Genomic DNA, 25,023 nt, shown 5'->3' on the forward strand with positions numbered 1-25,023 from the left:
ATATGAGTTATCATAGATGGTGACTTAAGTTGACATTTAATTTTATATGTTGCTCACTTGTTTTTTCTCTGTCACTTTCCGTTCTCTTCTCTTTCTTATCCTCCGCCTGCTTATCTTCTATCCTTTTCCACATGCAGGTTTGGCAGTAAAGAGGAGTACATGTGTTTCATGAATGAGTTTTTAGAGATGGAGTGGGGCTCCATGCAGCAGTTCCTATATGAGATCTCCAACCTGGACAGTGTCAGCAGTGCAGGCGGCTTTGAGGGATACATCGACCTAGGCAGGGAGCTGTCCATACTACACAGTCTCCTCTGGGAAGTCATGGCTCAGCTCAGCAAGGTAAACCCAAACATGACACATCATCTATGCCATCATAAACTACAATTTTACACAAAATAAGACATGTTATTTGTACAAATTTTCTAGATAATAGTAATATTAATGCTTATTTTAAGGATGTAGGGTTTTTATCAAGTATTATTTTTTCTTATTTGGTAATACTGCTGTATTTTTAATCACTTTGGCATACAGGGATTGGACACCTACATTGTACCCTCTCATGTAACTAAGGTAAAAAAAATAGCTACACATGATGATATAATACAAAACCACCAGTAATTATGGCTTTAATCAAATTTCATTTCCATAGATGAGTCAACAGCTTTCTGACAACAGAAGTCATATTTATTTCAGAGCTGTTGCATTGAATAGCATTATATTGTACAGGTTGTCATGTTATTGTGTCCACCCCTTGTATATCACTTCAGGTTTTATTACTGTGAAGCCAAACTAAACCAAACTCAGACTGAATATGTCATTTCAGGTTGAATTCTGACAATTTGGTCTAAAAAACGTCTCACTCTTTTCTCACCTCAAACGTTTTTGCTAAATGAGGCTGTAAGTCATTAATCAGGCTTGAGCTGTCATTAACTTACAAGTGCCAGGTGAGTGGAGGTGGATATAAGGCATTTTAATGAAACCTTACATTAGATAACTCAAAAATAAAATTAGTTTTTAAATCTGCAACAAAACTCAGTTTCTTTTTCCTTTAACCACAGGATGCCATCATCAAACTGGGCCCTTTGCCTCGCCTCTTGAATGACATCAGTATGGCCTTGCGTAACCCACACCTCCAGAGGCAGCCCAGCCATCAGACAGACAGGGTGCAGGAGAGACAGACAGACAGGTTGCTGTCACGGCCGAGCTTCAACAGGGGCATCTCATCCGAGTTCCAAAATCTCATGATGAGGGATCTTAATAGGTAGGCGACGTATGTGTTGTGATCATAACAGCTCCACAAAACAGTTGATTTTATCATCAACTATTTTCTGCTTCAGATAACTTCATTGTCAAATTCTGAAACTTTGATTTGTCTGTTGTTGTTTTATTGTAGTTATGTCATCTAAAATATAATGAAACTGCTTCTTGTGAAAAATAATTGTTAGTGCAATTGTGCAGGAATACTGTGCATTACTTGCAAACTGTGTTGGGCAAGTTACTTGAAAACTGTAATCAATTACTCATTATACATCACTCATTGAAAAAGTAGTAACGTTACTTCACTAATTACTCAACAAAAAAAGTAATGCATTAGAAATAGAATGAGACATTGTGGTTTAACAAGCAGGCAGCCCTACAATTAGGATTGACTGACCATCCAGCAGCTAGCGTTAGCTTATCCTCAGTGATTGCACACATCTCTCCAGTCCCGACCTCAGCTGTGCAGTTACACACCCTCCAACTCTAAACAAAACTAGGTGATTCCTGAAAGTAGGCTAACGTTAGCAAGCCAGTTAAGAACACACACACATGAATACAACAACTTTGGAGTTACCGGGAGTCACATTTCTCCTCTTGTGGAAGAGGCTAACCTCCTCCCCACACCTCAAGCCCCTGCGCCAAGCCAGCACATCCCGGACCAGTCTATCCACTGAGACTTGTTCGCCTTCCCCTCAAATGTCAGAAAATAGTCACAAATGCCCACCACAATTTTCCCAAAACCCAAAGTGACGTCTTCAAATGTCTTCTTTTGTCTGACCAACACTCCAAAACCTAAAGATATCCTGTTTACTATTGTACAAGATGAAGGAAACCAGCATATATTCATATTTATGAAGCTGCGACCAGATAATTTTGGCATTTTATCTTAAAAAATGACTCAAAACGAATAATCAATTATCAAAATTGTTGCAGATTATTGTGGATCGATTTATCAACGAATTGTTGCATCTCTAATTACTTTTTAGTCTCTATCTTTAGCTATTGTTGGCCTTAATCACTGCTGTTCTCCAGCTCTATAGATATCACTCGCTTGCCTTCCCCTACCTCCACTGGAGGGGTCATGCCATCCCGCTCCCAGATGAGTTTTCAGGACCGTGACCACCCCCATCGAGCATCCTCCAAAGACATGTTTTACGTATCACGCCCTCCCCTGGCCAGATCCAGCCCGGCCTACTGTACAAGCAGCTCGGACATCACGGAACCAGACCCTAAGGTGAGTTTTATCATACTGACTTGGGGAAACATCATCCCATCCACTAGGTTTATCTTTATCAAAGTGAGGTTAGTATGACATGCATGTTAGTCATACTTAATAGAATTTGCCATCGTGTGATCGAGGCTGTAGTATATCATGACATCTGCTTTTTTTCCACTGATTCACCACGCAACTCATCCTAGCGGTATTTCCTGGGAAATACTTTGAGGCATTCCGATATCCAGGCCTCGCGGTAAAAACACCCGCACCACCCTCACCCATATCATCCGTGGCCACCTAGCATATATAATAACAGGGGGCAGCCTCTCATATCCCTTATTATCTAGGTTCTCAGTGTCAATAAAAGCGTATCTATGATGGACCTCCAGGATTCCCGAATGAACAGCGTGTCTAACCTGCAGTCGGTGGACATGCTCAACTCCTCCCAGGCCTCCATCGCCGGCATGGGCAGCTTCGGAGGGCTGAGCAGCGGAGGCGGTGGCGGCCTGGGGTCGGGCCTGAGCAGCCAGCTGCGGGCCGGTGGGAGGTTGTCAGCTGGCTCTGGCGGCTCCAGCATGTCCGGCGGCCTTCGGCTGAGCCAGCTGAGCCAGATGGGCACCACCACCGACTCGCTATCCCAGCAGCAGCAACAGCAGGCCGCCGCCATGCGCTACCCGCTTTCCTTCCAGAATCCCCTCTTTCATCTGGCGACTGCTGATGGGCCTCAACAGCAACAGCTCCATCACCAGCACAGCCGGGCTCAACCTCCAGCACCCCTGCTCCTGGCCCCAGACCCTGAGCCCTCTCACCAGTCTTACATCCCACAGTTCGCCCATGGGGGGTTCTCTCGCAGTGAGGACCTGTCCACCCTCAGGACCAGGGACGGTCACCTGGGCCAACCCAGCATCATCCACTCACACAGCTACAGTGACGACTACAGCAGGGCTGAATATGGACGCAGGCAGATGTCCATGCAAGTGCAGGTACATGTATGTTCATTGTGTTCTCATGATGTTTTAAAGCCACAGTGTGTAGATTTTTATGTTTCTTTTGAATTATCCTGATGGATTTAACACTTCAACTAATGATTGTTGTAAAAAATAATAATAATGAGAATGAGAATTGGCCATCACAAATTCCCAAGGTGACATCCTCAGGTTATTAGTTTTCTTTGACCAATGGCCCAAAAACCAAAGATGTTCAATATACAACAATACAACTCAGACAAAAGCAGCAAATCCTCACATTTGAGAAACTGGAGCCAGAGATTAGTCAATTAATCTAATAGTCAACTGATAAACTGAAAAATTAAACATTCTCTAGTTCCAACTTCACAGTTGTGAGGATTTCTTTGGGTTTTGAACTGTTGGTCGGACAAAACAGGCAATGGAAAGATGTCACCTTGTGCTCTAGGAAGAACATTCTCTGATATTTCACACACCAAAAGATTAATCAAATAATTGTGAAAATAATTGGCAGATTAATAGTGATAATAATCGCTAATTGCAACCCATATTTGACAGTTAGTTGACAGTAGACAGACAGGAAACATGGGAAGAAAATAAGGTGGATGACATGGAACTGAAAAGACTTTCAAAGTCACTGTCTCACTGTTACCTGAAGCAACACGCCCAGCCATCGCAGCCTCTTGCATTTTGGTACCATCTGCCACAAAAAAGAACTGAAACAAGAAATTAATGTCTTATTATTTACTTCTTTTCTTCCTAAGGATAACCTCCAACAGCAACAACAAATGATGGGCATGACCTCCCAGACAGGAACCTCCCACTCCTCCCTGGCCACCACGCCCCCCTCCACAGTCCAACCCATGCGCCAGAGTTCTGTTGCCCCGCCACCCACCCAGCGTGTCAAGTCCCAGACCTCCCATCAGCTGTCCGTCAGTGCGGCTGCTGCACCTGCTGCTCCAGCTAAAACACGACCACAGAGCGGCAATCTCCTTCAGTCACCAGAGTCTGGCTACAGCGGCAGGCAGCATGGGTCCCGGCAGCTGTCCGTCAAAGACAACACTGCCCCGGGCCTGCCCCACCAGCAGAGCTCTGTCAGGGAAAGCCAGAGCCCACAGGGAACCACGAGTCAGAGCACTCAACAGTCACCACAGCAACAGTCTCAGCAACAGCAACAGCACTTGCTCAAACCCACCATGAGCAAACAGGTAACATCTGCACACTCTGAATTCATTTTCTTCTCTTTATTATCTGTTCTTCTCTTTAGCTCTCCAGTTTTTTCTGTCAGCACCTGTGCTCATGGCAACAATGTGTGTAAGATGTCAGTTACTGTATATGGCTTTTAATTGTGTGTGTTTAGCACAGTGAGTAATGCACGGCACTAACATTGTCATTAATAAGGGCTTGAGTCCAGCCCTGCTCAAAATGTATGAACTTAGGCAACTCTGATGCACAAAAAGTGATTGTTATGAAACTGACTCTCATCCACTCAGGAACTCATGTTCTCATATTCAGTGTGCTGGCCTTTCTTCCTAGGGCTCCCAGTCTCCATCTACCCTCAATCCCCCAACCCCAGCCAATGAGCGAACAGTGGCCTGGGTCTCCAACATGCCTCATCTGTCGGCTGACATTGAAAGTTCGCGGATTGACCGTGAAGAGTTCAAACTGAAGGAGTACTCAAAGAGCATGGATGAGTCACGCATGGACAGGGTAGGTATCACTTTTAAGTTTATTTTTTTCATGCTTAGTAAAATGCAGAGGAACACTGAGTCATGTCTATCATTGCTGAGCAGATGGCACTCAGATCTGGTCTTAACACAGAAGTCCAGAGGTCTCAAATAGTGTGGGAAACAACAGCCATCCACCAAGTGTTCATAAATCTTTTTCTGTGTTTGGTATATTCGCTGTACATCAGCCTTCATGCCAGCAGCCACTGTAATTTGGAATATTTGGAGGTGGTTTTCTACTTTCCAGTGTGAATGTGCAAGAACTTTCAATTCCACTAGCCACTGAGAAGTCAAGGCATGCAAATACTAATCCGGTTTAAACATTTCTAATTTAGCATTCTCTCCATATCTCTGCCTCAGGTAAGGGAGTACGAGGAGGAGATCAACTCCCTGAAGGAGCGCCTGGTGATGTCCCACAAAAAGCTGGAGGAGTACGAGCGGAGGCTCCTCACGCAGGAGCAGCAGACCAATAAGATCCTTCTACAGTACCAGAATCGACTCGATGACAGTGAGAGGAGGCTACGGCTACAACAAGTGGAGAAAGACTCCCAAATTAAAGGAATAATTAGCAGGTAAATGGAGGCTGTTGTTGGGATAGAGGGCTAAAGACAGCTAAGACGTCATGTGGTGTTCTATAGGGAGGCCTTTGGCGGCCCACATTGACTTTATTTTTGTTTATTGTGACACGTTTGGTGAATAGACTATGTGAGTTTTCTTCCAAAACATGTGGAAAAAGTGACATTCTCTCAGATAAAGATTGCAAGCATAAATTAAAATGCATTATCATACTTCTGAGGAGTAAGTGGAAGCAGAAGTCTTTGGCACAGTACAACTTTAGCATATTGGATTCTATTTAACAAGAGTGAAACATGAACTTGAAGCAATGATGTTTTTTCCTAAGATACATACTGTATATTGCATATCGGAATATGACTCTATTTACAGGGGTTATTATCTTGCAAAGAATATTGGAGGGTAGGAGGTTGTTTCAGTTTCATTAAGTACTACAGCCCTAGGAGAAAGGCAGAAAGCTGTACTGTATATTGAAAGCCAAAGCTGCAGACATGTAATGAGTGACAAATTAAATGAGAGACTAGATTAAGGAAGACAGAGATCTATATCTTCTTTGATAAGCATGCAGGGCATGTTCCCTTGGCAGTTGGTTCTGTTCAACTGAGTTAAGCTTGACAAAGGAGTCTTTGTCCTATAAGCTCTCGTTGTAGCAAATCCACTATCATAACCTAACAACATGGTTTACTTGTTATTCAAGAGCATCATATTTGGATGACTGTGGAAAACTCCAGCTGAGTCCTAATTTATTGAGTGCTTGGGTGAAATTGTAATGGTGTAGTTTTAGAGTGCAGTCTTTAGTTTTTATTGATCAGCCACAAAATTAAGTAGTTGATGGGAAAAGAGTGGAATATTGATCGTATCTCAGTTGTATTCAGGCACGAAAACCAAATGTTTGCTGTGTTCTAAGGATTCCTTGAGCATTTTAAGTGTTACTGCACATTAGCAATGCTGCCCAAATTTAGTTTGATTTATTTTCTGTTGTGGAGAGAGTTCAGATAAAAGGCTCTGTAAGGAAAAGAGTACAATATTTTCTTGTTCACATCTTATAATAGTCTGTGGTCTGCAACTGAAGGGTGGATATCTGTGACAGAGAATATTGCCACTTCTAATCCACTCCAGGAAAGAAGACATGGAATGAAGACAGAGACAGTCCTGCTCGTCTTTTATGGGAAAACATCTTTAACGCCCTAACATTGTATATAAAACCATCCTTAAAACACATTCCCATATCCTTGTGCTGTAGCACTTATCATCAGCCATTATTATGAACAAGCTTTTAACTGGATCTCGGGATCATTTCAGATGATTCCACAGCTTGATTTTCACTGTAAAAGCACAAGAGGATTGAAAATTTGATAACTTCAGAAACATGTCTGCACTTTTTAAAGCAACACAAAGCATTGTTTTGGACCTTCAGGCACAGGACTATGGAAGACAATGGTTTAATATTAGCTCTTCCATTTTAAATCAAGGTGAACCATGTTCAGTGAAGGACTGCTGATCTTTCTACAGAGTGAACATGGGGACCGATACCTCTCTCCCTTTTTACATTCATACAATGCTATGGTGTAATATGAAGAGGGGAGAACATCACAGACAATGATGAAGATTCAAGCACATAGGCATCAAGGAAATATGCCACACAATAGATTAAACTTTATCAGAGCACTTAAAGCCAAACCATTGATTATTGCTCCCCTGGAGCATAAGCTTAAAGCGAATACTGTAAATCTGCTGCACACATAAAGCAAAGTGTGCAGGACACTGATATCTCTGAGGCTTGCACTTGTGTGACTTTTATCATCTAACCACACAAGGATGAATTAAGTAGCAGATCTGGATGCTTCCGAGTCAGTTTTACTCACAATTTACTGAGCCAGACCATACCATTGAATGCATTGCAACTGCATCATCTGGACACATTTTTTAACACACATATGAGCAATGCAAAGGGGCCAGGAAGTGTGGATGCCAAGAAGCATGGTCTCAGGGCATCAGATAGATTGGACTACAAAATCTTAGTGAGATGACAAGTGTAAACATAGCCTTATGTTAAATTTTCACATTCAAATACATTGCGTTGAAGCTCAGGTTCTGCATAAAGGAAGGGTACGTGATCCTGAATTCATGGCTCCTATGTAGGCTTGAAAAAATCTCTCTATCTCTTTATCTGCAGAACTAAAATGCTTAGTGTTGTGTTTTTTTGAGATTTTCTTTCAGAGAAGCCTTAATGGTCAGTGCATAAACTACTCTTTAAGCTCAGAGCAAATCTAATATCTGTCATTAGACCAGATACACTTTTTGTTCTCAACAATCTAATTTAAACCAAAGCCAAATATTGAGTTTTAGGTTAGGTTAAATCCACTGAAAAGACTGAATCCACTTTACCTGTAGCACTTGTATCTATATTTTTTCTTTATGGTAGTGATCCCATTAGTTGGTTATAGACTCCCCATTTTTTTGTCAGAATTATTTTAATGAATTTTGGTAATTATAAATATAAACTATTTATCTTCCCCAAGCAGTTTGCTGTGAACTGAACAACAGATTTACGTTGGAGAGATGCAGTGAGTTTGCAGTAGGGGGAAAAAAGGAATGGTCTTAATTGTACCTGTCATAGTAATAATCTATTTTTAACTATAAATCCATAGCATATTAAAGTCTGTGATGCAAGAGCCATAACAATAATAATATATGAGATATATATGAATTCTATTGAGAGTGAGATTATAACTATTTTATCCTTGCAATAGCTAACTTTTTAGCAGGAGAAGCGCAATAATAGATACAATATGTCTACAAGTGCTGTCTGTGCAAATGCACATGCAGGATCCTGCTGAGGTCTATTGTATGCATCTTGTGTACATAAAGAAACAGTAACTTCCTGCCAAAATCTTTTACCAGGTGCCATCCACAGTATCTTAACAGAAAAAAATAAATACCTGGAATACTGTAAAGTGCAAAATACCACAGAGACAACATGACAACAATGACGTGACTCTTTGACAACGATATGTTCTGCAAAGTGTGTTCTTAAGTTCTCAACTTGTTTTTGGCTTATCTGTATGGTGTTTGTGAATTTATCTGCATTTTAAATGAAAGACTACAATGGATATTATTTATTAATAAGAGCGAAAAAGATTTTCTTATATCTGTATGATTTTGCTGTATATGCTTGATATGACTTTTGACCTGCAGTGCGTCATTGGTGGTGTCCAGTGACATGGTGATCAGAATAGTTGTTTAAGAAAGTTAGACAGTACTGTCATTTAACTTATGCAGTTAGTATGATTTAAATATTATTATTAAAAGGGCAACCATATTATTTTCTTTTTCCCTTTCCAGAGATATAGATAATATTCTGGTGTCAGTATATCCGCCTCTTTTGTAGCAAGAATATATTGATAGGCTGTATAGATTGTACTACGGCAAAACTGTTTATATCTTGCAAATGAATTCATAGTGGTAATGAGATTTGGCTTGACGTGTGTGTGATCAATATTGGTCTGATTGACATGGCTTGTAGCAACAGCCAAGGTTTTATAGTCACTTTTATACGGACCTGTGTCAAATAGTTGCAAATAATTCTTAGTTTGTTTTAACCAGATGGGTGGGGGTCTGCTGCATCAACACCAATCCAATGTTGAAAGGTAAGTTTTCAGTAAAAGACACGCACTATATGTTGCACTTTTTGGCAAAAAAAAAAAAGAAAGTATTTGCAGCTTCTGTTTGATCCAGGTCTGTTGTTTCTTTCCATTGACTTTACATTAACTTTACATCCTATTTGACACCTTTGTCTCCTGCCTTTTTTCTCTGTAGCAAAATATTCAGACATTGTGACCTCATGTTGGTAGATACACACATTGTTTTGACTACGTGTACGACTTGACCTCAAAAGCACACTACTTGAAGTACAACTGGATATAAAAGGCTTAACTTTTTTTTTGTAACATATCACCCACATGAATCATTGTCTGCCTCTGGAAGTCATGTCAAAATCTTAATGCTGTATACCCATGTTACATTCCATTGTTTTTTGGGACAGTGCTTATATTTCTGTCTGTGCTTACAGTATGATTGATTCTTTTCTTTTCCTAATCTCTTCTTTTGTAAAATAACTCTCAACACTGTACATTATTTATGGAATAAAACATCCAAACACTTATGTTTGAAACTTCACCTGTGGATTTTCGTTCTTTATTGTCAAACACGTGCCTCTCTGTGTTCTGTATATATATATACATATATAACTATACGAATGTGCGGAAAGTATAATTGAGTGACACAATATGACGTGATTGGTGGAATATTTATTCTGCACTGAAACATGGTGGCAATTAAATTTTCCTGTTTGATTGAGCGGTTTGATTGGCTTAGTGGCCTAATGAACACATGAATGACAATCGTTTTACCCAGACAACTTGACATAAATTTGCAAAGTTACAATTAAAAAGGGATAATATTCCAGCAAGCTTATTTCATGTCAGTAAATTGCAAGGATGTTTATACTGCTGCTTTGAAATCTTGTAAAACGGATGGAAAGTCATGAAAGCAAATCCAATGAAACCTATCATGTGAAAAGTTTTTTTTTATTCACACTAACTTCTATTTGGCATTTATCAACATAACAATATTCACAGTTTAGCCAGTTGACTTTGTAACTGCAAGATAACCTTGTGTGAGAAATATCCTTGAATGACCCTATCTGGAGTAAATCCCTGGCACTTGGATAATCACTAGAGCTGGGAAACCTGCACTTTCCAATGGCTCATGAAAACTTAAGCAGTAAGCTCGCTCATATCTGCGAGCAAAGTCTTTGAAATGATTAGTCAAAGGATTTTCCACCAGTGCCTTGATCAGTCCATGTTACATAAGATGGGCAATTCCCTGGGGATGATCGGGATCTGTTACCATTCACTTCACATAACTGAGTGTAATTGTCCACACTTGGCTGTAATTGCACTTTGAAAATACCTTAAAATGGATAAAAATGCTTTGATGAATCCCATTGGGGCGAGAAGAGAAAAGGCTCCACCAGTAAAAATTGGCAGTGCCTCAGAAAGCATGGCTTGGGTTACTGCTGCTAGACATTTGCATGGGCTTAAAAGATTGAGCTGCCTAGCGGGTTTGGGATTCAGATTTGAGATACAGGTAACCAACATCTTTTCACTGTGGTGTTGTTGAGACAGATGTTGGAGACACACCTGCTCAACTTCTTGTTAAGTATCATCTTGAATTCATAATACTCCCTCTCTTTCTGTCATCCCCCCCCCCCCTCTTTCTCTGCTTCCAAGACTCATGGCTGTGGAGGATGAGTTAAGGGAGGACCCGTGATTGAGCCAAAAACCAGGATTTTCGCTGATCAGGTCTGTGAGACTGCTTCTTCTCTCGTCGAGTCCGTACGATGGCCCGTGCTATCTTCTCTCCCCCCTCTACCTCTCTTCTTTCCCTGCTACTGTTATTATTTTGTCTGCTGTGTGTATGTGGTCCCTCTGATTGTCTTGCCCTGTCCCTGTGTTTGGGTTTGACTGCCATCTGTCTGCCAACATACCTGGGAGCTTTGAAGATCAAAGAGTGTTGCTGTTTGCATACTCAGCTCAAGTTATCGAGATGTCTGACTCTAGCTGGGTTTGTGAGCATATCTCGGTCTGTGATGATGTTGCCAATTGTGTAGTTGTTTCTGTCAAATGTTTTTGCCGAGCATGTCGGGGTTGAAAATCCTTAAACCTGTTTCACACATGATGTAGAACCAGACTTACACTCAGGTTATTGAACACCTGAGCCCCAAATGCTGCGTGGTGTTGATGGTGCTGTTGTGTCTTCAGGAGCTTCCCTCTTTAGTAGGGTACTTTTCATTTCATGCTCTCAACCCGCACCCTTTCTTATCCTGTCAAATTGAACAAGCCCACCTCCAAGCATGAGTCATGCTGTGAATATAGTGTGTGCGTGTGAATGTGTATGCATATACATGCATATACAGTGGTGTGAAAAAGTGTTTGCCCCCTTCCTGATTTCTGATTTTTTTTGCATGTTTGTCACACTTAAATGTTTCAGATCATCAAACAAATTTAAATATTAGTCAAAGATAACTCCAGTAAACACAAAATGCAGCTTTTAAATGAAGGTTGTTATTATTAAGGGAAAGCAAAATCCAAACCCACATGGCCCTGTGTGAAATACTGATTGCCCCCTAAACCTAATAACTGGTTGGGCCACCCTTAGCAGCAACAACTGCAATCAAGCGTTTGCGCTAACTTGCAATGAGTCTTTTACAGCGCTGTAGAGGAATTTTGGCCCACTCATCTTTGCAGAATTGTTGTAATTCAGCCACATTGGAGGGTTTTCGAGCATGAACTGCCTTTTTAAGGTCATGCCACAGCATCTCAATAGGATTCAGGTCAGAACTTTGACTAGGCCACTCCAAAGTCTTCATTTTGTTCTTCTTCAGCCATTCAGAGACCCCACAACAACATCCAAAGAACTGCAGGCCTCACTTGCCTCAGTTAAGGTCAGTGTTCATGACTCCACCATAAGAAAGAGACTTGGCAAAAATGGCCTGCATGGCAGAGTTCCAAGATGAAAATCACTGCTGAGCAAAAAGAACATTAAGGCTTTTCTCATTTTTGCCAGAAAACATCCTGATGATCCCCAAGACTTTTGGGAAAATACTCTGTGGACTGACGAGACAAAGGTTGAACTTTTTGGAAGGTGTGTGTCCCATTACATCTGGCGTAAAAGTAACACTGCATTTCAGAAAAAGAACATCATACCAACAGTAAAATATGGTGGTGGTAGTGTGATGGTCTGGGGCTGTTTTGCTGCTTCAGGACCTGGAAGACTTGCTGTGATAAATGGAACCATGAATTCTGCTGTCTACCAAAAACTCCTGAAGGAGAATGTCCGGCCATCTGTTCGTGACCTCAAGCTGAAGCGAACTTGGATTCTGCAGCAGGACAATGATCCAAAACACACCAGCAAGTCCACCTCTGAATGGCTAAAGAAGAACAAAATGAAGACTTTGGAGTGGCCTATTGAGATGCTGTGGCATGACCTTAAGGCAGTTCATGCTCAAAAACCCACCAATGTGGCTGAATTACAACAATTCTGCAAAGATGAGTGGGCCAAAATTCCCCCACAGCGCTGTAAAAGACTCATTGCAAGTTAGCGCAAACGCTTGATTGCAGTTGTTGCTGCTAAGGGTGGCCCAACCAGTTATTAGGTTTAGGGGACACATTTTAAGCCAGGTTCTCTCATAAACCTATTGCTGTGAGTTCATGTGACACATTGTAATGCTAATCCTAGCCTTCAAAAAACGAATTTCTGTGTAAGCGAGTTCAAACAGTAGCCCCACTTGATATGTTCCTTCTTTCATTTGGTTGTATTTGTGAATTTTTGTCAATTAATTGCAAAACAAAGAAATGCCTCACGGTAGATTTCTAGTTACCCATCAAAAGGGAGGGAAAAAATAAGGAAACATGCCCAAGTGAAGAGCTGACAGAAACTTCAGAGCATCACACTGATGGTCATTATTACAACTAATATTCTGAGAAATCCCACAAGGCTATACATTTAGAAAATAAATATAAAAATATATTTAGCATTAATAATATGAGCACAAGTCCTTACTATTACAGGGAGTAGTTACCATGCTTCTGTCTATGTCACTAATGTAACCTGTGATATAGGGCTGCAACTAACGATTATTACTAACGATTGACCAATCGGCTAATCGTTGCAGCTCTACTGTGATGCACGTTGCATGTTCCTATTTGCAAATATTGTGTTTTCTGTAAGCTCAATTGGGTGCCATATGGATAAAGTTTGCAGTATAGGATGGTGAATTGAGTGCCATAAAGTGTAGGCAATTAGGAAAAAAGTATGTGGGATTCTATTTAGTGCAGATTATAACAAAAATAAATAGATAAAACCAAGAGAGACTCGCATTTACTGTAAAGAAAAAGATTCAGGACTTTTAGAAGACCAATGAATCATGATGAGTCTTGTTCGTTATCAGCAAAAAAGGTGTTGTACCTGTTTTCTGGGGCTGAGCATACAGTTTTCAAGCAGTATTACTATTCTGTTTTTAAAAGATGTAATTCTGTGACACAGCACAATGTTTGGGATTATGCCTTAGGACAACATTACACTACTATTATATAACATTACTTTGTAACTTTGTGGCAACCCTATGGATTTTATTGTATATGTTCCCTCATGTTTCTCCTTCATTTCCTGTTGCCAGGAATGTTGGTTACCAAAACATTGGCAGGTGAATTTAACAGCTAATTGCCGAAATGCAACACACAAACATTAGTTACAATGCATATAAGAATTATAAGCTTCAGTACTCACAGAGTGGTCACGTGAAGGCTTGTTGGTTTAGAGCTGTAAAGGTAATTTAAAAACTGAAAATTACATATCTGTAATCACAAAAAAGTTTGTGCACATCATTATATCAGGTTGCATCTGTGTCATATTCAAAATTCTATTCATGCTGCAAAAATCTGTGCCCATAAACTAAATTACCATATTTTAAAAGCTAATTTGTCTTTAATTAAATCATATTATTGTGTCCGTCTCCATGCTAACAGGTGCTGTGCTCAATATTTACTTTCAGATTTCCCTACACGCTTCACTTCATTACAATTCCTAATTCATAATTTTTTTCCCCTTTTTCTTCAAGTTGATCATTCGTTTAATCACATCCAAACATTGTAATAAAAAATAATGCTGAAACTGATGAATGAGGCCGAGAAGAGCTACACGACTTTACACTTGGCAGTACATCTATGATTGAATTAAAGTGAATTATTACATTGAATTACTGATACCAAACTTTATTCTTTCTCTATTAACAAGTAAAATGATCAGTTAGTTCGGAGTTGTTCATTAATCTTAGTGTGTATGAAAAAAGAAACACTGACTTTTTAGAACCAAATAAATTAATTGTTAAACAAGCTTGTAAGTGTGTGCAGAACCATAAAGAAGAGCATTAAAGGGTTAATACCAGCATTTAGCAGCAACGTATGGCTTTATATCTACCAGTGACAATTAAAGCTCCAATACTGCCTTGACAAAAAAGTTTATTGGATTACAGAAGAGCACACTGCAAGCAGCAACCTGCTTAACATTCAAACTGTGCTAGAGGTTATCTTCAGTGTGGTGTCTGAAGGAGGAATGTACAACTCCTTAATTTCTAGAGTCCTTCATTCCAACAGATCAAACCATACAAAGTGAAATCATAACCTTAATCACTTGAAGATTTTATCAAATCATATGCCCTATGTGCTTCCAGTTTGTAAAATTATTTTTGCTTTACTCAAGAAGTCTGTATCATGCTTCTATTAAAAGGTAGAAATCTCTTTCTAATGTTAAAGCAGCTGAATAAAATCAGAAGAAAGATAATCTGACAAATCTGACAAATCTCTGGCATACTTTTCAGAATATGAAAAATCTTCATGAGAGCACAGAGACAAAAGTCGCTGGTTAAAAAAGTGAGATAGAAATTTAACTAAAAGTTGACCTGAGTGGAGGAATCTTTGAGGTCAAAAGTAAAGTATGGCCGCTGCAGTTTATAACAACAGCAAACCCAATATACAAAGATAACTGTGTTAAAACCAGTGGGAGCTACGGTGGATGGATACAATAAAGTAAACATATTTACAATATAACACAAACAAGACTTTACAGCCATATGAGCGGCTATACTTATGCTCTTTTAGGCTGTATTTGCACAGCGGTTTTGAGCTAAATGCTAATGTCAGCATGCCAACATGCTCACGATGACAATGCTAACATGATGATGCTAAACAGGTATAATGTTTACCATGTTCACCTTAGTGTGTTAATTTCAAGGCAATTTATCCAATAGTTTCCTAGAAAACCACAAATGTCAACCTCATGGTGGCACTAGAGGACAAGTCAGGGGATCACCAAAATCAATGGGACCTTGAATGTCTTTAGAAAATTTCATTCAAAATCCATTTAATAGTTGTTGAGATATTTCAGGGTAGACCGATGCACATTGCCGCAAAGCTATAGTGGCTAAAAAACTACAGCTTCTCTCTGACTCAGCCTGGACAAAAAAATTACATTGTAAACCTTGCAAAGTGTGCATCACAGGGATGTTGTATTCGATTGGATTATACTGTATTGTACAGGTGTTTGCATTACTGCCATATAAATGGGTATAAACACAGGAAGAAATGTGATGAGATGAGATTCCATTATGCTGAAATGCTCCTTTAATTTTCTCCTTTACATGCAGCTCATGGTGCTTGTTGTTAAAATAGACGGTGCTTTGAGTGAGAAGTTTGAGAAGCTGTTCAGAAATGATAGGTTAGTTTTTTGTATTTTAGCTTCAGGGCCACATAAACCATAGCACTTACTACAAGCAGACAGTTCAGTGTGATGACACTCAGCTTTATTGGGTGAGACTGGTGCACATGCAGCAGCTGAGTGGGGGGAGTAAATGGAAGTAAACTGAAAGGGAGTGAGAGGGGAGAGGCATGATGCCATTGTTTCCTCAGGCCACTGCTACCAACTTCGAAAACAACACCCCGCACTTAATTAGACCTCACATAATAACACAGGTGTAGGATGCCATAATCCTTCCCACAACAGTATCCTGATGGCTAAAAAATACACTGCAAAAAGTTGACTTCCATTCAGACATTTTGAGATTTCAGAACTGTTATTAGAAGGACATGAATGCATTAGTAACTGCTGTACATAAAAGCACATCTCAGCAACTGATAAGGTAATAACTGCCAAATATTGTAACATGGTATCTGCAGGTCTTGAAAAGTCTTAAAAATCATTTAATTTACTTGATTCAAAAAAAGGCCTTAGAAGGTTTTAAAAAGTCTTGAATTTCATTTACAGCGGTCTTGAATATATATATATATATATATATATATATATATTTAAAAAAAAACTTCATCCTTCACCCTCCGCGGGTGGTCTCATCCTTCGAGCTTGGGTCTGCACAGTATCTTTGCTGTTCCTAGTACTGCACACTTCTGGACCGAGATGTCTGGTGTTCTTCCAGGGATCTGCTGTAGCCACTCCTCCAGTTTCGGGGTCACTGCCCTGAGTGCTCCGATGACCACGGGCACCACTGTCGCCTTCACCTTCCGAGCCTTATATCTTTCTTTTCCTTTCGGTTGTTCCCTTTCAGGGGTCGCCACAGCGAATCATGTGCCTCCATCTAACCCTGTCCTCTGCATCCTCTTCACTCACACCAATTAACTTCATGTCCTCTCTCTTAGATTTTTGTAAACTGTCAGGAGACGTTATACACCAATAAACTACAAGTGACGCTGGTGCAACAGTGGATTGTTGCTAGCTGTTGAATCCTTTTGTGTAGTTTCAATCAGCAGCATCAGACCTGTAGCTAACACTATTGCCAGCTACAGTGGCTAGGAGGCTTATCGACTCATAATTGGTGATTATGTAAATGTTAGCAAAAACTTAAAGTAACTTTAAGTTTTTTTAAATGAATTATCTATTAATTGGTTAATACATCCATCAATGTTCTGTTGCTTATCTGGGTCCAGGTCACGTGAAGAGGTTAATTGCACTCACACTTTATACGATGGCCGACAAGGGCAAACCTTCTTCAAACCCTGTGGAAATTTGGTAGCAAAAATGTTCAGCAAAATGGGTTGAAAATATAATAAAACATGTTAATCCAATAAATTACATTAACAACAACATTTACATTATGTAGGGGCGGGATATAGTTTATTTGATGATGGAATAACATTGACTAATAATTTAACAAATTGAGTTAATACATTATGAAACAGTATTGAACATAAGGCAATCAGTACCAATTAAACAAGTCGAATCATTTATAGACGTTTTATTATACTTTTTACATTATCTGGAAGTTACTGCACATTATCTGTTGTAAAAACGTATCAGTTTTTTTACCATTTCACTGTTAAATTGATCATTTGTAGAGCCTTCCTTTAGATGTTGCTAAACTTTGTGAACATTTGTTTGATCAGCAGCTATCAGCAAGGTGTATTTAATGAGGAAACTGCTTCCTGAGCTTGCAGTGACATTAATCATATCGATGTTTCATTGATATAAGATCTGATTGCACTTTTTTATCCATACTCATTGTTGCAATTTCTTGAATGTTGGTCATTTTTGAGTGTGTGGGTGTGTGTTATGGTAAAACTGCAAAAATTCTATTCCCTGTTGTTTCTCTGTGTTTTCTTGGATATAGTAATGTAAATATAATTCTGGGTTTTCCAAGTGTGTATATATTTTTCTTCATAGAGTAGATGATTGCATGTTTGATACAAGCATGTCTTCTTACCTTTCTGAACCAGGAAACATGCAAGATTCAGCTTTCCAAAATCTGTTGGATTAATCAGCTGCTTTCAGATGCAGATGTCGATGGGAGTGCACAATTTAACGCCTTTTTCTTTCTTATCCTAAGCATGATTTCTGTTAATGACACACAGCATGGCACGCTGCTTTAACGCTTTCAGGCTGTTGGGTTGTCTGATAATGTTGTGCGTGTATGGTTGCCATTATGTATGTGTATGTAAATGTGCACTAGTGAGCATTTTTATGTATATTTATGTCCTTGTTTTCTCTTCACTTTTTGTTGTGCATTGTGTATGTATTGTTTGGGTGGCTGTTGTTTACTTCAAACCTCACTGCCCTTCTTAATCCTCCCCACTGCACACAAGCCGTCCCTCCCTCTTTTGCTGTCAACTTCCTCCTCCTGCCTCCTGCTTTCAACCCTTCTCTCCTCTCCTCTCCTCTCCTCTCCTCCTATGTTGATGAGATACGGTGATTTCTCTTAGGGGAGGCGTCAGTCCATCCTAGTGCAGCCCCGTCTCGCACCTGTCCCACCCCGAGTATCCAGGTAATAAACAAACCGGCAAACTCTCACTCTCCATCCATAACCTGCTGCCTCTTTTCCACTTCTGCTGTTCTCTATGTGCGTCCCTGTCCATATGCAGCACCCTGTGAACTCACTGCAAGCCAACACACTAACAGGCCCACTTACTGTTCCATTTATCTTTCATGAAAGAAGAGGCCTGTCACAGAAATTTTGGACAGAGGTTACTTGAAGGGCACACCTCTGTGTTGGAAGAGTGACAACAAAACATTTCAAAGATTTAAAGCTGCACTAACCAACTTGGCAGCGAGAGGCGTTCCACTGAAATATGTCTGAACTGTAGTACCCATAAATCATATAATGCAATATCAGTAAACTGCACACAGCACCAGGCCGACCTGTAATCACTTTTAAGGATAGCAAATGTACTAGGCTGGAATATAAATAAAGATAAATAAAAGTTGGGATTGAACATTTAGAATGCCCTGTTCCAACATTTTCAACAACAACAACAAACGCAAACAACGAAAAAAAAACAAGAGAGGCTGTGTTTAATTAACTCAAGACAAACTGAGTCCCATTTGTTTTTCCCATAGACAATGTTTCGTGACTCACAGTTGGAGCACTTCTATGGCTTCCCCACTGCGACAAACGAGAAGTGGCGGAGGCGGTGTTGCGCAATACGTTCGCTTTCAATGGGTCTTCTCTGTTACTCTGTAGCTTGGTAACGTCACTAGCTTTAGTAAAGGCTGTAATTGGCTCAGGTTTTTCTCGTTCCGGGGAAACATCCATCCACACAGCCCACCTCTTTGAAAAGTTGATGAAATCGGAAATGTGGGTGATGATTAGATGTCTGGAACCACGCTACCGGCCTACCTGGTGCCAAATTGTATAATCTAGGAAACTAATCAGAATTTATAAGCCATCTCAGTTTATAGGGATGGGATGTTCATCTCTGTTACAGCCCCACTTTCTGACTTAGGCTGAAAAGAGGTTTCTATTTTTACAAAGGCTATTTTTATATGCATATCTTGCCTAATGCAGCTTTAAAGTCTCTTCTTTTGTGGCAGATGACGAAAATGTGTAATTTATGCACAGTGCTATGATTGGCATTATATGAAGTTATCTTCCTTCTCCTTCACCACACAAAAAAATTACATTTTTTTTGTTTCGCCAGACAGAAAGAAGTGGTAACCTACTATGGTTCTGTTGTCACCCTCCCAACACAATAGCCTGCCTTCTTGTATCCACTGGTAACTCTGGAAATATTCTGTGATAGACTTCAAATAGGGAGTTTATTTTATTTGAATTATTTGAGATGAATTAGGTTGCTTTTTCACTTTATGTTGACCAATGCACATAAAACATGCCTTGGCAGAAATATATAGAAATACTTGGAGCTTTCTAATGTCTTTTCAAAACATTAAACATCAAATGTTTTGTGTGTGACTGTTGCAGCCCTCTACAAATGAAAATGTCATTGCTTGTTCACACACACACACACATTTCAGTCGTAAAACAGCAATCCATAGACATATATGCCAACACTATTATTATTTGCGAATGATTTTCAAGTCATATACGGAGACCTTCCTGTAACACTTTGCACTGGGTAAATTGTTAAAATGCAGAGAAATATTAAATAATCAATGAATACCATTAATTCTTAGGCTCTGCTATTTTCAGATGTTGGCATTTGCAAATATTCAACTCAGATTTTCATCATATTTAATAGTCACATCATTTTTCACTTGCCTTTATTTAACTTTGAATATACTAAACATTATAATCTTAATAAACAATAGTGAACTGTATAACCACTGAAGGGTTAGGATTAGTATATAGAATATACAATATTACTGTTACATGTAAACTCGTTACAAACAGGATGCAGATTCCCTCTGGCTCTTATGACTGCACAATGACAGGGCATTAGTGAATTAATACTTTTCAGATTTTAAACAATTTTGAATGCAAAATTGTTACTTTCTGCCAAGCAGCTACGCAAAAAAATCCAAATTAAAACAGAATACACACAATCACTGACTTATATCCAGATTTGTGAACAAGACATTTTGGGCCTGTTTACTTGTTAAATACCAGGTTGAAAACAGGTCCAAACATGGATTTTTTTCAAGAGATTACCATTCTTGGTAATAAATCTGCCTGAAAGTCTCTGGAATATTGAGTGCATTCTCTTTTAATATAGATTTTTTCCTTTCACACCACATATTTTTAACCTCTGTTTTCTCCTACACACATGAACTTACATTTCCATTCAGTTTTTCATCCCTCCCAGCACGCCCTCAGACAAACAACGGGAATTATGGGAAATCTCCGTATCTGACCCAATCCTTCCCCGAAGAACACTGATTAATGTGCACATGTTTTTTGTGTGTTTTCTGTGTCTTTTAGTGAGTCTGTATTTCTGATATTTATGTGTTTGTGTATGTGTTTGGCACCTGGGCACATTATTTGGTTGAATGGTGGCATAGGCCAGTTGTTGGTGTGTCTGATGATGTGTGACATGCGTACTAAGTTTTTTGTTTGTTTGTTTCAAGCTCTTCACCTGGCAAGCTAGTCATCTTAAGCCATACTGGGGTTCTTTTAATTTAACAACTGCCATATATAAATTGATTAAACCAACACTTAAAGCAAGTTTTTATTTCAAATGTGGAGGTGAGAAAGATTTTACAGTTTGCTCTAGGCATCCACGATTCAAATTGATTGGAGATTGGAGGAGATGGGTAAGAACCTGTGTGTACAATACTCTATCTGCATCATTACTATACACCTAACATTTTAGTACTCCACTAAGTGTTTTGTGTTTCTGTCTCCAGTACAACAATTTGCATTAGCATAAAAAACACTCTCACACCAAGCTGTAATTGAATGCACCAAGTAATCAAACACTACAGCCCACAGAGAGTGAAGCAAGTTTGGTAAGTTAAAAAGGATGTCAGTAAACATTTTGCCATGTCTTTGTTCAGCTGCTTGATTTCTGAGTTTAATAGACATGTGTATTGGTCTACACATGGATATTAAACAACACTGTTGGTTGTGTTTGAGAATAATGAAACAAGTGTTAGTGGAGTCATGTTACTGGCATCCTGTAACTGTATGTAACCATAGTAGATACTGCAGCTGTTCATAGCACCAGTTAGCAGCTGAAAATGTTTTCATTAATTTTGGTTCTGATTGAGAAGAGAAAAGGCCTGCTAATTCACATCCAATTTTGGGGTAATTTTTTTTTGTCTTGTTTTCACTTTTTTTTAAAAGTGAAATGGAAACACCTTCCACTCACAATGGACACACTCATCATATACAGCTTATCCAGTGATAATTTGCTTTTGATCCTTTTGATTTCTCTACTGGATGCAGACCAAACTATCCCTCCTACTTCCCGTCTTTCCCCTCTGCAGCACGTCATTCCATTCATGTTACAGTATTTCATACTTCTTGTATGTAAGCATTAAAGTTTCCAATGTTTGATAAAGAACAAACCTGAGTTAAATTATTGCACATATTTCCAAGCTCTTTCAGATGGCTCTGCACTCGTTATACTTTTTTCACGGACACAGAGTCTCTGTAATTATGTCTAGACACCACACAGCAAATGTGCCAGGCAAGAATAATCAAGTGCAATTATTTCAAGAGGTTCTACCCAGGTCTGATGGTAAAACTGTGATTTCCAGCTTTCAAAATGCTTCTATATTCAAATCATCTTGCAGTAGCTCTTGGATACATTAAGCATCATTATGAATAGAGTCCTCATAGTTGTCTATTGGCACAATAACCCAATTGTTTTCTCTCCCCACTGCTCCTACACAGATGTCAGTGAACAAGACTGGGAGTGAAGGCTTGCAAACAGACCTTGATATAAACTAATAACGAAACTAGTATTGCATTGCTGTTATTCTGCGCCAATGTAAGTAAGAAAATATGGCAAAACCAAACTTTGACTTAATCACTAATCAAAAGCTCCAACCCAGGATAAACACCCATGTAGAAACGTATTGCTATGTGATCAGTGGGTTTGGGTTAGACATTTTGGTTGGTGAATGTGACAGAGGTTTGGATTTCCTGCCAGGCTATAGGATGCACCTTTGCATCTTGCTTTTAAAAATTTGGCTTTGAGCTCTTTGTGGCTTGACGTTTTTTGCATGTTTTTAGTAACAGGCTGATGCTACAGTATGTGCTGTTAAGATATTTTTGGAATCCATAATTGTATAGTTCTTTTATAGTCTATAAAATACTTTCAGCTACTCAAGCTTGCACATTTACATAGAAACTTAGTCGATATTGAACATGATTTGTACTCATTGGCAAAGAATGACTCACTTGACTTCCTGACTATTCCTGACACCTGTCACCCGACAAACACCCCTTGCTACTCATCCCAAGAGGATAAGGACCCTTTGACCTCAAGAATTTTAATTCCCCTTCATCACTTCTTTCCCTGTGTCTCTTTTCCTGTGCTGCCATTTCTATTGGTGTATCGTCATGCATCAACTTCGTAACTCATTTGGCTCTCTCTCTCCTCTGTCTGTTTCTCTCTTTCTTTCTGTGTGGTTCTTCCAATCCATTATCACTTGTATTTTATTTTCTAATTCTTCCTTACTTTTGCTACTGCCATTGCTTTTACATGTACTCATTCCAACCGGTTCTTTGTATTTGTCAATGTTGATGTTTTCCACTTCCACGCAATTCAATCACATCCTTCTCTGGTGATTTTCCTCCCTGTCCTCTTCCCATCTGAATCTCACTATTCTTACGTCCTCCCACACTCTCACACCTCTTCAACATGTGATTTTTTCCCCCTAACATGTCACGTTATCTGCCTTGATTGGACATCTCCTTTACCACTCCTCACATTCCTCCCATCGTTCATTGAATGGCCTCTCTCCTACGACCATCTCTCTCTGCTCCCACTCCTCTTTCCCCTCCCCTCTCTCTCTATCTCGCTAGGAGGACCAGCTTTCCTCCCTGGGTTCTGCAGACCCCGGTGTGAAAACTGAAGGTGGAGGGGGAGGTGGTGGAGGCGGAGGAGGAGGAGGAGGAGGAGGAGGAGCGGTAACCAACGATCAAGGCCTCAGAGTCTCTTCCTCAGGCATTTCCTCTGACAGCTCACCCCACAATGGAGTCCTCCCCCAAACTGTAGACCCTCCCTCTCTACCCACTCCTCATCAACATCCTAGTCAGAATGGAGAGCTCCGTGGCAACCAAACATCCTCCCCCATGACAACCTCACAGGCAACTGGAACCACAGCAACAGCAACTACAGGCATAGCAGAAGAAGGGGGAGTAGGTCAAACACAACACTGAGCCAAATCAGAGAGAGATGACACAAAGGAAAACACTGTCCCCGTCTTTCCCATTTAGCAAGACAATGCTTTGAAAAGAATTCGCCATAGATATTCTTATTCCCCGGGCAAGAGAGAGAAGAAAAGTGTGCGAGAGACGAGTAGTAATCATACAGCTACTGTACAGTGCATAACACATGAACACACAACACAAAGGGCTCTTCAATGGACACTTGTTCTCTTGATGCTCACATGGAGCTTCAGATAGTATCAGTCTTGCAGGACAAGATAATGATACCTTATAACATACTGTTTGAATCAGTCAAACAAAGCATTTGACGTACATACCAAGCCGATATGTGAACATCTGCTCTGTGCTCTCATTGCCTGTCTGTGGCTTCATGAGAATTAAACACATGTAAGGAACAAGCACTATAGAAAGACTCCATAGTAGCCATTAGCAAGTGCTATGAGCTAACTTATCGTATCCCTCGACTCACATGGATGTAGGTGCATTAAATATACCTATCCTGAGCTCGCCAGGCTGCAAATTGTTTAGGTAGAGATGTGGTGATGTAGTCTGGCTTTCTTAGTGCCTTTGAGTGTTTTTAACAGGGTTTTCCAATAGAGATCTGACACAGAAGTAACAAATGGAGATCCAAGTTAGCTTTGCTAGTCAGAGAAATGATCAGTGGGCTGAAAACAGAGATTCAAAGCCACAAAATCAAGCGTTTAGAGGTTTGAGAGACGAAGACATTTTTGGGAACTTTTCTCTTTTTTTCAATCTAAGGGACTTCTTGTTTTTGGACTGAGCTCGTGCAATTTTTCTCTTCTCAATCTCAGAACCGATATGTGATAAACTGGTGCTAAACAGAAACAAATGGTGCCATTTTCCAAGTCAAATGTCTGTGTCTGCCATAGCACTGCCTCTTTCATGATTCACTCACTGTCTTTTCTCTCTCTCTCTCTCCTGCGATTTGTGTTTGACAGGACTTTTTTTTCCCCCAATATGTTTTGTATGTGTCTTTGTCTTTGTTCTTTGTGCATCCTGTTGTTGTTCTTATGTCTCAAGGGGTTGTTGGGGTTTCCATATCTGTGTTTTAGAAGCACCCTC

General features: G+C 39.8%; 1 protein-coding gene across 1 annotated transcript in view; it reads left to right on the forward strand.

The window, feature by feature from the left end:
• Positions 1-25,023, forward strand: part of syngap1b (synaptic Ras GTPase activating protein 1b) — a 137,765-nt gene that overhangs the window by 110,398 nt on the left and 2,344 nt on the right. Inside the window, 10 exon segments of the mRNA XM_044207783.1 lie at positions 138-339; positions 1,059-1,261; positions 2,293-2,494; positions 2,866-3,459; positions 4,206-4,649; positions 4,978-5,151; positions 5,529-5,740; positions 11,036-11,055; positions 11,058-11,107; positions 18,569-18,630. Of these exon segments, the coding sequence (XP_044063718.1) occupies positions 138-339; positions 1,059-1,261; positions 2,293-2,494; positions 2,866-3,459; positions 4,206-4,649; positions 4,978-5,151; positions 5,529-5,740; positions 11,036-11,055; positions 11,058-11,107; positions 18,569-18,630 (2,163 nt within the window).

This window comes from Siniperca chuatsi, linkage group LG9 (genome assembly GCF_020085105.1).
Source record: "Siniperca chuatsi isolate FFG_IHB_CAS linkage group LG9, ASM2008510v1, whole genome shotgun sequence".
Classification (NCBI taxonomy): Eukaryota; Metazoa; Chordata; class Actinopteri; order Centrarchiformes; family Sinipercidae; genus Siniperca; species Siniperca chuatsi.